Source organism: Lepisosteus oculatus, chromosome 9, assembly GCF_040954835.1.
Source record: "Lepisosteus oculatus isolate fLepOcu1 chromosome 9, fLepOcu1.hap2, whole genome shotgun sequence".
In the NCBI taxonomy this organism is placed as follows: domain Eukaryota; kingdom Metazoa; phylum Chordata; class Actinopteri; order Semionotiformes; family Lepisosteidae; genus Lepisosteus; species Lepisosteus oculatus.
The window spans coordinates 6,111,871-6,124,116 of NC_090704.1; the positions used below are offsets into that span (position 1 = coordinate 6,111,871).

The 12,246-nt window shown below is 38.3% G+C and overlaps 1 protein-coding gene across 6 annotated transcripts in view; it reads right to left on the reverse strand.

Moving 5' to 3' along the window:
- Window positions 1–12,246, reverse strand: part of tnr (tenascin R (restrictin, janusin)) — a 193,603-nt gene that overhangs the window by 17,043 nt on the left and 164,314 nt on the right. For 4 of the 6 annotated variants that reach the window (XM_006634720.3, XM_015355363.2, XM_069194048.1 and 1 more), the window contains 7 exons: window positions 11,268–11,531; window positions 10,292–10,558; window positions 7,900–8,019; window positions 7,177–7,320; window positions 3,773–3,892; window positions 3,060–3,203; window positions 1,224–1,354 (listed from right to left, as the gene is read on the reverse strand). In XM_006634720.3, the coding sequence (XP_006634783.2) occupies window positions 1,224–1,354; window positions 3,060–3,203; window positions 3,773–3,892; window positions 7,177–7,320; window positions 7,900–8,019; window positions 10,292–10,558; window positions 11,268–11,531 (1,190 nt within the window). The remainder of the gene's footprint in view (window positions 1–1,223; window positions 1,355–3,059; window positions 3,204–3,772; window positions 3,893–7,176; window positions 7,321–7,899; window positions 8,020–10,291; window positions 10,559–11,267; window positions 11,532–12,246) is intronic. The other 2 variants (XM_015355368.2, XM_015355369.2) reach the window with 2 other exon arrangements.

Genomic DNA, 12,246 nt, shown 5'->3' on the forward strand with positions numbered 1-12,246 from the left:
ATTCATATTCCCATGATCCCTTGCATGTGTCCGTCTTAAGGCCCAAAATAGTGTTTGAAAGTGCCATCTAATATCTATAGGTTTATTCCATGCTGAAAAAAAGAAGAAAGAGAACACAACGTTTTGGCCGTGGAGCCTTCTTCAGGTGTCAGCCTTCTTGACACCTGAAGAAGGCTCCACGGCCAAAACGTTGTGTTCTCTTTCTTCTTTTTTTCAGCATGGAATAAACCTATTACTTGTTCCTTTGCAGCCTACGCATGCTGACGCAGCTACCCACCTGATCTAATATCTATACTGTATAAAATACCTTAGTGTGTTATTCACCCGCAAAAGTGCAGTGTGTATTGAAGTATTGAACTGTGTCAACTGTAAACAATTTCACCCTGCTTTTTTTAAAACAAAAACCTTATATACCTTTTAAACTAATGGACTACTAAACTACAGATACTGTCATCAACTGTGATAAATAGAGCTATATTACATGCAAAAGCTTGAGAGATTAATACCTATCAAAGACCATTAGCAGTGCAATCAGATGGACACAATTATGAAAATTCTACTAAATGCAAAGGGAAGTAACTGCTTTGTGCCATTGATAAGCTTATTTCATGCTAGTACATCCTGGCAGTTAATCATCCATTTAATCAGGCTTTTCAGTCTCAGATAGCTGCTTATTGTTGGCAAGGCTCATAGTTACACTGAGTTTATCCTGGAAGTAAGAGGCATAAAGTAAAACTGCAACCTGGATCTAATGTTACATCTATTAAAGGGCACACATGGAAGAAACCGAAACCAAAAAAAAAACTAGGCAGTGTAATCTTTGAAACTTAACTATGTTCATATTATTTAGTTACATGAAAAAATGACAGTCTTGCTACCAACAGGCCAAACATATATGTGTTTTTCAATTGCAGAAAAACTCTTACATGCCCAGAACATTACATTTCTGCATAATATGTCCTTTTAATTTACTGGAATCATAACGATTAAAAAAAAACAACCCCGATAAACTCCTTCAGCTTGTCTGGAAATCTCCTGAGTTAACACTCATATCAGACAGAAGACAGTGTGAAAAGGGAGAAAATCAATTAATATGAGGCAAATGATGCTGCTTTTTGTATTAATTAATATGATAATTTACCTATCAAAGGCTTCCTGCTTGAATGCCTTAGGTTTTTTATGAGGCTACTATATGTTGCCCAGGAGGAACTTGAAAGACTTGCCTTTCTGTGTCCGTTTCTGGATTTGTAGGTAAGGAGGTAATTGTCAATGTCGGCAATGGGTGGCTGCCAGGAAATTAGAGAGCTCCTGTGGGTGACCTCACTCGCTGTCAGGTTCTGGGGTGCGTCCATGGCTGTGGAGAGGGGTGACAAGATGTCAGGTGCTAAACGTAGCATCTGTTCCTCAGTCTGTTGTCCACTGTGACAGGACCAACCCATTTATTCCTGTTGCATTTTCAGATGTTCCTCAAAGCTACTTATGGCTTATCAACATTTTCCCATTTTATAGAGCACAGAATCCTGTGAAGTCCAAATAGCTGAAGGTTTGTGCCTTCAATAATAGAAGAAGGTAACCAAAGATTTGTTTTTAACACCTGGAATGTGCACATTTTGTTCGTAGACGTCTTTTTTCTTTTTTCTGAGCAACAGATTTTAAACTATGACAGGCTTCTTGCAATTTTTGCGAAAAAAGAATGGGGACTTTACTGCATTTCCTTGACAGTGTGATTGAGTGTCATTCCTCTTAAAATGACAACTTTACTGGAAACATTTATACAGTTGTTCAATTGCTGCTGCTAATTTAGGAGGATACTTCTTTATTTGTATGGTGTCAAAGAATCCATGGTGGTTTGTTTTCTCTGCCTTCCATTACATTGAGTGCTATCTTCACCTCTTTCCCATCAATCACAAAGTCCACTTCTTTCTCTTTTAATTATTCTCAGAATTGACTCAAACATGTGTTTCTTTTTAGCTCATTAGCAGTAGTTTGCAACTGTTGGCAGTTTTTTATATATGAAGTGATTAGCAAAATTAGCCCAAAAAACACTTAATGGAGCTGTTTTGTTTGCAATTTGCAGGGACCACCTAACTAGCTTGTACTGTATCTTGTGAGTCTCATTAGCATGATTATGACTCTCGAATACAGCTTCAAAACAACCTTGTAGAACAGGAACAGTTTATCACAATCTTTGTGGACAACCCTCCAGCTAGCTTTTTCATGGTGAAAGAGACTGCAGTACTTTTTATGATAAAACATCAATCAGTACTAATTTAAGATTGAGAAATTGTTAGAAGCGTTAATTTCTTTATGGACTTGACAAGTCTCACAGAGGAAAAAGATGACAACTTGGTTTTGCCTGTCACTCTGTTAGACACCCTTGAAAATAACAGTTTAACACTGATTAAATTACATGCAGATGTTCATCAAAGTGTGTTTAGTGCATTTCACACAATCAACATTGTCATGCTTTATCAGAGCATAACGGCATCCAAAAGGGCTCTCTTATTAGAGCATAACCACTCTGAAAGTGAGAGACAATCACTGACAAATTATAACAAACCTGGCTTGAAATTTTCTATGCTTAGCCAATTCCAAAATGTGGCTTTGAGGGTTCCCAGACAGTTTTGTCATGTACAAATTAATCTGTTCTCAACACAAGGCACAAATCTCAAATAATTCAAATCTGATGTCTATAATGACGGAAGCCACAGCTACCTGATCTGCAGTAGCTCTGATTGCCTCCCTTTCAATCTGACAGCACATAACTATTTGGTTTATTTTGTTTTACAGACACAGAATGACAAACACAGTACATTGAATAGCTTTTGGTCTTCAGCTCTATTTTATTGAGATATTGAAATGGTCCCAGCTGTGCACCAACCTTTAGCCTTACTGCAATTTGCTTTGGGTACCTATAACAATCTAATGGGTTTGTATTTTTTTGCGTTTACTTTCTGTTGAATTTTCTTCTTAAATCCGAAAAACAAGCTTGGACCTACATCTCTGTTGAGCTGGGAAAAATAACAGGGCTTTGGTTTTCCAAAAGCAGGGCTACATACGTGTAACGAAATTGGTAGTAACGGTATCACTGGTGAGAGGTCCCTTAGTGGCGTACAAGGCTGCAGAGTAGCTTGTCCTGGGTATGAGTCTGCTGAGCCCCTGCTCCTGCTTGTTTCCCTCTATCAGTATAGTGTCAGCAGCTACTAAGAGAATCAAGACAAATGATTACTGGAACAGATATATCAAATAAAGTGAATTTTAATGGTAGCTATCCAATTGGAAGCGAACAGTGTGACTAGCTCAAGGCCTCAAAGTGGCTCCTCATTTGATAGCTATTAATCTATCAATCTAACTCAACCAACCTGATCTTTTTTTTGGGGGGTAAAAGTGATGCCATCTCTCCTGTGGTGAAAATTCCTTCATTAACATTAGCAAATTCACTGAGTCATTCATTCTCCAGTGTCAGTGGCATCACATTCTCTTCTTAGCAATCAACCTTGAAACAGTCAACTTTTAGTTGTGTAATGGTTGTAGTGTAAGAGAGAAACAATTGCCTTTAATAAAATAGTACAAATTACATTTTTCCAACCAAGTCTAGTGAAGATCCTTTATCATGTATAAATATAGTGTCTAAATATAATGAAGAAGGAAATTTATAAAGAACAAGAATGTTAAGGAAAATGTTTCTTTACCCATGTGAAACTACACAGTCTTGGTTTCTTAAGCAACAGTGGAATGTGAGTATGATTATTTCTGACTTGCACATCCTTACCTTGGTTGTGAGTGAGGATCAGGACATAATTATCCACAGTGGAGAGTGGAGAGCTCCATCTCAACAGAGCGCCTGTTGGAGTAACATTCAAAGCAGCCAGATCCAGAGGGCTGTCCATGGCTGAGCGAAAAGGATGACACAAAGGAATATTAGAGAGGCAGGCGTAGAAGTATTGTCACATGCATTTTGCAGAGGAATAATCAAATAGTGTCATGTGTGCTGAGGAAAGCATTTGCTTGAACTTAGAGGAAAAATCTCAGTCAAACTAGTCAGAGCGATAAATTGGCCTGTTTTGGTGAATTTCAGAAAAAAGGCAGTGAAATCCCAACGAGAACATGTTAAGTACAGTAAAATATTTGAGAGAATTAAAGTTGTTTCTTTCCAATTTTTGCTTCATTGAAAGTATACTAAGTTCTATCCCACGTGCGTACAATCCAATCTATCTAAACTTCCTGCTTAATTCAATATGTGAAGAAATTGCGGATTTTTCCACTCTGTCTGCTGTTGTAGAGTGCTGGCAGCTTCTTACAAAGTAGAGTGCTGAAAATCAGTGGCAGATGAAGTGGCTCTCTCCCTGTATGTAAGTAAAAGGGAAGAAAGCTATATAAAAGTAAGGAATCTTTCTTTTCTATTTTTATCTCACTTCTCCTAAGTTTTTCGGTACGTTATTGCAAAGCTCTTTGCATAATAGAGCTAAATCCGTGTCTGTCTCTTTAAAAGTCTAAAACCTATATTAAACTATAAAATTACTAGATTTTTTACTACATTTGGGCCATTTTATGAGAACCATTTCTACTAATTGGTAACTAGGGTGGAGTCTTCTCTGGCACAGAATTAGAACACTTTGCTGAAACCTGTGCATTGAATAGTGGGCTTGAAATTGGTAAAACCTGTTTGATACCTTTGGAAACTTCAGGTTGATCCATTTTCATCTAAATGGTTTGTTTTGGCAAAGATGAGATCAACATATCTCAAGAGGTTGGGACACAAGCCTTAAGCTTTCATATCAGGGGGCTCATTGATGCTAAAGCAGAAATTGCTAATATACATATTAAACCACAGGAGATGGGAGCCACTGCAAAGTTTTCAGCACTTCAAAAACACCCCACAATGGAAGGTGGGAATTTTCTATGGTAGAAATAGAAGGTCGATCTAGATCAATAAGACATGATCACCCTATCTAATCAATAACTCAAGCTCAATGTAAAACAGTCTATCTATGACAGATTGGTCTCATGTGGAATATTTGGACCCACAAATTAGACAAGCAACCTTGTCAGCTTCTGATATCTTGTACATCTAGTTCTCTTTGAATTTAGGGATTCCCAGTCACGACTCCAGAACATTTATTTTACAGAACTTCAAAAACATGCAGATACTGTACTTTGAAAGGAAAGCAATTGACTGGGAACTATGTTATACATGTATTTTTATTGTAACAGAGCACAGAAAGCTTACTGTGTACATTTTTAATCCACTATATCTAACGCTTCAGGCATACTGTCTGAAAACTCCTTTCCTCCCAATTTAATCAGTATTCTTTGCAATCTATATTCTGGATCTTCACTTCTGCTAAGCCAATTAAGTGTAGTGACCTTGTAACACATTTTATCTTTCACCCACTGATTGCTGAGAGTATATTAATTAAGGCCCTCTGTGTAATATTCTATTGGATGAGGAGCTTAGTATTTATAACCATCAATTAAACCTGAGCCATTTCCCTACATGGTATTCTATTAAAATGATAGTGTAAATGACAACATTAATATAATAGAATTAAATTCAGAATGCCAATAAGCCTGCTTTAAATGATCACGTGTGTTTTACTTAATATACTTCAATTTTTTAGGCTGTTGCTTATTCTGTTGGTCAGCTACATCAGAGATCCTAGAATTACTTGGTATACAAACTTATAGCTGTAGGGTTACACTTTCATTTACATTTTACATGATGCTAAATTTTGTGTGTTGGGACTGTTTCATGGCAATTAAAAATATCTTTGCAGGGTTCATAGGACAGAGAGTTCTTCAGGTTTACACTAAGAATGGTTATTGAGAGGGACAAAGCAGCTGGAAATGCATCCCATTTTCAATTTTTACCTTATTCATCCTCTAATTTAGAATGCTTAAGCATTCCAAATAAGAAAATGAATAGGGTTAAAACAAACTATGCATATTTAACTCATCTTTATTGTGCTTTCCCCGATACATCAGGTTATCATTGTGGCTTAAAGTCATTAATAGGGAACTATTAAGCATGCTGAATTTTTAGACCAGGTTTGTATTTTGTTAAAAAGTTTAAAAAACTATAAACCAGTTTCACATGTCCAAATGTCCCACACATGGGGTTGAAAGTCAGCAGTAGCCAGCACGCTGTTTATATGTCACAGGAAGTACATTAGCAATGAAAGCTGTTATATTAATACTGGTATTGCAAAGTGTAAAGAACAATTGATAGAAGACTCATCCTGCTCAGCTCAGATTCTTCAGAACCTTCAAAATAAATCATTGGGGAAACTATTCACCAAGGGAGGCTTAATTACTCAGGTGTTTAATATTCTTATGTGCTACTGATATGGCAGTCAGCCATCTGCCTACTACACGAACAACAAAGACTTGAAATCTCCTTTATTTCTCGTCAATATTTACCAAATAAGCTCTTTCAGTACATTTCCTCTTTCGATTTTGTTCTCATTAATTTGATGCTCAATACAACACAAAAGCTGAAATGCAGCTCAGAAGAGGTCAAAGACAAGAAGGAAAACAAAATCTGTGAATGTTACAAATCCAATAGAACTTAGAGCCTGCATCTACATGAAACATGTTTTATTCCTTTCATAAAATGCTTAAACTTATTTGTAAGCCCATTCCATACCATATGGAGCACTAGACTGGATTTACCCTAGATGATGATAACAACACAACACTGAATAATAATAATAACACACTAAGTTTGAGACTGCAATTAACAGTGAATTGGTGATGAGTTACCGAAGTCAGAAAAACAGCATCCTACTTAGTTACACAGGCAGGAATAGTTAAGGGTGAGCCAGATTGTGGAATTTAACAAGCATATGGGGAGAATAATGTCCATACTCTTTGGAAACCTGGCTTGGGATCTTTAGCAACTGGAAGTATTCAGGACCTCAGCTTATTGTCTTATCTGGAGAACGTCACCTCCTATACTACACTAATTCTTTCCTTAGTTAAAACATGCTATAACTTCTAATGTATGGTAAATATGGATATTATTTAAATCAGAAGGCAGGAATCCCAGAAATTATGGAAGGACAGACCTTCATGCTGTAAATCCTCTGGAGTCTCTACCTCTCACACAGTTCTTGGTGAGATGTATTTTCAGAAATGTTGGGCAGCCGATTCTTGCAGTAAGTTCAAGCTACAGACCTGTGTGCACGTTGGTTCTGACAAGCTCGCTCTCCTGGTTCCCACGCACTGCGTTCAGATTTATCTCGTACTCAGTCGCTGGATGCAGGTTGCTCAGTGTGTAGTTAGTCACATCATTGTCAATCACCAGGCTGTCCACTCTCCCTGTGGTACCCAACAACACAAACAACTGTTAGACTGCAAAAGAAGACAATTAATGCCTCAAGCCTGTAGCACCTTTGACAGTGTATATTATGTATTCTGGCCCCACCTGCACAAGCTGGTCAAACATATTTATGAAGAAATTAAAGTGATGAATCCCTTTTATTTGTATCTGAAGCAGAGATCAATAAGAACAACTGTCATTATGAAAGTTATGTACATGAATTGAAGTTATTAAATAAATTAAGCCTTGCTGGATTTTTAACATAATAGATGTGCAGGATTAATTTTCTGTTTCTAGATCCAGAACATATCAGGTTTTCAAAAGCTTTTCAAAAGTTGTTATTCTCGTACTGAACTGAAGTTTATCAGCAGCTATTGTACAAGAAAGCAGAAAAAAGTCATTTTTGTTCTTTCTTCTCTTACAGATGTCTTCCTGCTATTTTTAAAATAGAAAACTTGAAAGAGGTTTTTGCTTCAATGTCTTTTGTGCAACGTTTGAGTTTTACATCTGATTAAAATGAGCTGAAAAGGAGGCTGTTAGATCCGTTAGTTCAAATTGAAAAACAAAAGTGAAGGCACCTCGTGATGACTGGTATGACATCTTGTAAGAGTCAAATGGTGCGATAGGTGGGATCCAGGATAAAGTAACCGAGTTCTCAGTGATGAATGAAACAGCTATGTCTTTTGGAGGATCCATTCCTAGAAGAAGACAGATTAACCTTTTCAGAAAGCCACTCTCATAAATAGAATTTAACCCACATTCCAAAGTGTTACTATTTGCTACTGTTGTTACTATTGAATCCCAGAGTCACAGAAAATAATAGGTGTGTAGTCAGTTTTGAACTATTTCCAATCTACTTTATACAGTAAATCATGGCATCATCTTTAATTTATTAGATGGAAAGTTTGCTTCCAAATGATGACACTTTTCCCCTTTGTACCTACAGTACAGTATATGCCAAGCAGTAAATATAAACTATACACAGTGTTTTCTTTGCTCTATCTGTTTGATATTTCAAAGGGAAGTTCCTCCAAATTGCATGACATAAAAGCATGCTTTACAACAAATAACCCATGTCAATTACAGCAATCAAATGTATTGAGTTACACTGAAATTAAATGTCTTTTGTACCGGAGATGGCAGCTTACTTGCAGCTGCAAAGATGCTGTTCACAAATAGAGACTTTGCCTTTTTTGTTTACTTGCCAGTTCTGGATGAGAAAGTGTATAATTTTGTCGGATTAAAGTCTATTTTGATACATTTTTATTTATACTGTATATGCCTCAGAAGCAGCACGAAAAGTTACAAAGGCATTAATGCAGGCACATTCAAAGTCTGTGCTTTTTTTAAGAAGGATTAAAATAAACAAGCAGACAAAAAGCAGATGATCTGCAATGTGAGTTTTTTTGACCACCAGAACCTGAACCTGTCTCTGTATGGCTTTGTTCTTCTGGCTTCAATAGACTAGTGTGACAGCGAAGGTTATCTGTAAAGCCTTATGTAAATGTAATTGCTCTGATTCAGTTAATCTAGGAAGAAAAAACAATAGATTTTAAAATAAATTGAAAGAACGAGGAATAATGTCTTAATGACAGCACTGTAGATTGAATTTTCTATGATGGTTCAGAGTAGTTTGAAGAATAGCTTTGAAAAAAACAAAAAACAACTGCTATTGTGTCTATTGTGTAATGTCATTATGACAGCTGTAATTTTTGAAATAGGCTACCAATGTAAAGTAATGTTTTTCAAGTTCATTTAGATTCTGGCTGAAGATAGCATCCTGATACAATTCAATTGTAATTATTCATGAATGCGTATTTCCAATATTTTTATTCATTGTGACTGTCAATCACAGTAAATGCTCAAAAATGTGTTTGAATATTAAGTTTTCTTCAAAAACATATGTGGAAACCATACAATATGGAGCCAGACAATAGCAAGCTATAAAAGCACTACATGATATATTTACAAAATAATCATGTACTACCATCTTTGAATATGATGCACAAATAAGATTAAGAAATTAGGTATTATTTTGTACAAAAATGTATACCTTGCATTAATTTCTTAGCCTATTTAAATTCTATGTAGAGCCCTGGATGAAAACCTCTACACAACGGAAAAAAAACAGTGTAAAGTTTTTTTTACCTGTAAAACAGATCAAATGTAGGAAAATAAAGCATACTGTAAATTGTTTTATCCTGCAGAATATGTTTCACATGAAATGTTTTCTATTCTATTGGGTGACAACCATTCCTCTGAAATGAGTTATTATAGGTCTGTGTATTGACAGGCCTTGGAGAAATAGTATCAGGCAGGTCTTTATGTACAGAATTATGACCTTTGTATTGCCATAATTCGAGTAAGCTCTTGGTTATGATAATAAGTCTTATATCTCACACTGGCAGCTGCAAATTACAGCTTCCCCTTAGCTTGGTTAGAAATTTTAGTTACTTCCACATTCCAGGAGTGACAGTTAAGAGCGAATTACACAGAAAAGCCATCAATCCACTTTCTAACTGCTTCATCCAATTCAGGGCTGAGGTGGGAGTCGGAGTGTTGGGCAAGCAATGGGGGCAGGGCAGGGCAGGGAACACCCAGGAGGGAATGCCGGTCCATCACAGGGCACACACAGACAGACATGCACTCACTCACACTAGGGCCGATTTTCACAGTAGCCTAATAACCTACCAGTATGTCTTTGGACTTACACAGAAAGGCATTCATTAAAAAAAGTGTAATGCAGCTATGTTGAAGTCTTCATTGTAAAATATGATAAATAAACATCAGAAATATCTGTTACACTGATTAGGACTTGATCAAGTAATTAGTCTGGGACTAAGAAAGATTTTTGCCACTTTCTGTCCACGCAGTACTTCATGAGATCTAGATACTCCACAATGCACAGACATCAGATATTTCAAATCATGCTGTACTGTACTGTATATCCTATTGCGTTTTGAGGTGTACCTGTGATAACTGAGCCTTCTACTGGCTCAAAGGTTTTAGTCCCTTGAACAGACACCAGGGTGACAATATACTCTGTGGATGGTTGCAAGCCAGTGAGAGTTGCTTGTGTCTTTGAGCCTTCCAGTGTGATCTCTGTGGTCTTGCCATGGTCCTGGGGGTTGTAGTTTAAGACGAACATGTCAGCAGGTGGGGCAGGGGCACTCCACGCCACCGTCACTGTGGAGGAAGTGATGTCGGAGAAGTACAGCTGCGTAACCGGTCTGAATCCTGGAACCCAAAGCGTTTGGTCAAGGAGAATGCTCTTCATACAATGTGAGCAGTTGATTCTGACATTAGAAGGATTAGCACTTGCAAAGACTTAGCGTTCCGTCTGTAATGCAGGTGCAGCGCAGTGATTCATGAGCAAGGATATGAAGGATGAGCAAGTGCGCTGAAGCCCATTGCAATGGAACCTCTGTGGCACCTGAAGCATTGATGGCGCTGGCTACGGGATGGGGTTTCATGAGATTGGTGGTGTACAGGATGCAAAACGCTCAGCAGCAGGTGAAGATGCAAGAGTGTCCATCAGAACGACAAGTCTTGACATGGAGGTAGAGCACGACTCAGTTGTAGCAGGGAAGAAAGAGAAGCACCTGACTTGGCAGCAAGCGAGGAAAAATGCTGATGTTTGCAGGACGTATGCAAAAATGGCGATGGGGCAATGATGGGGAACCGAGGCCACACAGTACCATGATTGCATTAGGGAATCCGATTCTTTGATGCTCACCAGTTGAGACAACAGAGCTGGGAAAATGGTTTTTCACCGATTAAGATACTCTGTACTAGTGGATATTTTAAACTTTTGTTATTTACATATACAGTATGACATACAGAGTTGGCTTTGACTCAATGCTAAACTGTCAAAATGTATTATTGGAAGGTCCTTATAATGTATTACAGAAGACAAGCAGAGATGCTGAAAATGAGTTTCTTGTACCTGTGAAAGCGTCGATGGTGGCTGCAGCACTCTGCTGCCTGCCTCGCTGTGCAGACACGGTTAGGGTGTATTCTGTGCCAGGCTCAAGGTCAGTCAGGGTCACTGCTGACTTGTCTTTAGACACTATCACCTCAGAGGTAACACCTGCGGATGAGGTGTAAGTAACTCTGTAGTTGTCAATGGGTCCGTGTACCTTCCCCCAGACCAGGGAGATAGTATTGTCTGTGGAGTCCGTCACTGTCAAATCCAAAGGGCTGTCAAGACCTTGAAGAATGAGTAAAAAATGTAGTTAGAAAATACAGATTACAATAAGGAGTATATTATTACCAATGCTGTTAAACATAATGTTGAATGATTTGTGTATTGTAAGGAAATATATACAGTATATATATAATTAGTATATGTGACAGTGCAGAGGGGGAGGCACGTGGCGAGCACCGGCAAAAAGTCAACGCCCCGGGAGAGGGGAGGGAAGCAGGGACCAAAACTAATACCCCAAAAAAATCAACAAAAAGCAAAAGAAAAGTGAACCGCTGTGCCTCGTGACCTCCAGGCTGGGCTTACCCTATTTAACGGGGTCCAGTCAGGTGGAGCAGGGCGTGTAAGGCCAAAAGCAAAAATAGAAAAGAAACAGCCTTCCCTGGTGGTACTACACAGCAGGTCAAGAGAAAAACGAAAAAGAAAAGAGAAAGAACACCTTTCGCGGGTGCAATCCCCTCTGGGACCGTCGGTGTAAAACTCCCCACTTCCGGGGGAGAGGGGGTCCCTGCTCAACTCTTCCGGGGTTGTCCAGTGTGCCTTTATAGGATCTGCCCAGCTGTGGCTCATCATCTAGAAGTGAGGACAGCCGGGACTACCAAGGCGAGGCTCCGCCCTTCTACCAGGGCTCCGCCTCCACACTGGACACGCCCCCGTGCACATGCTTTTCAAGAACAACTAATTTTCTCTATATAATACAGACAATATAGTTGTATTTAAA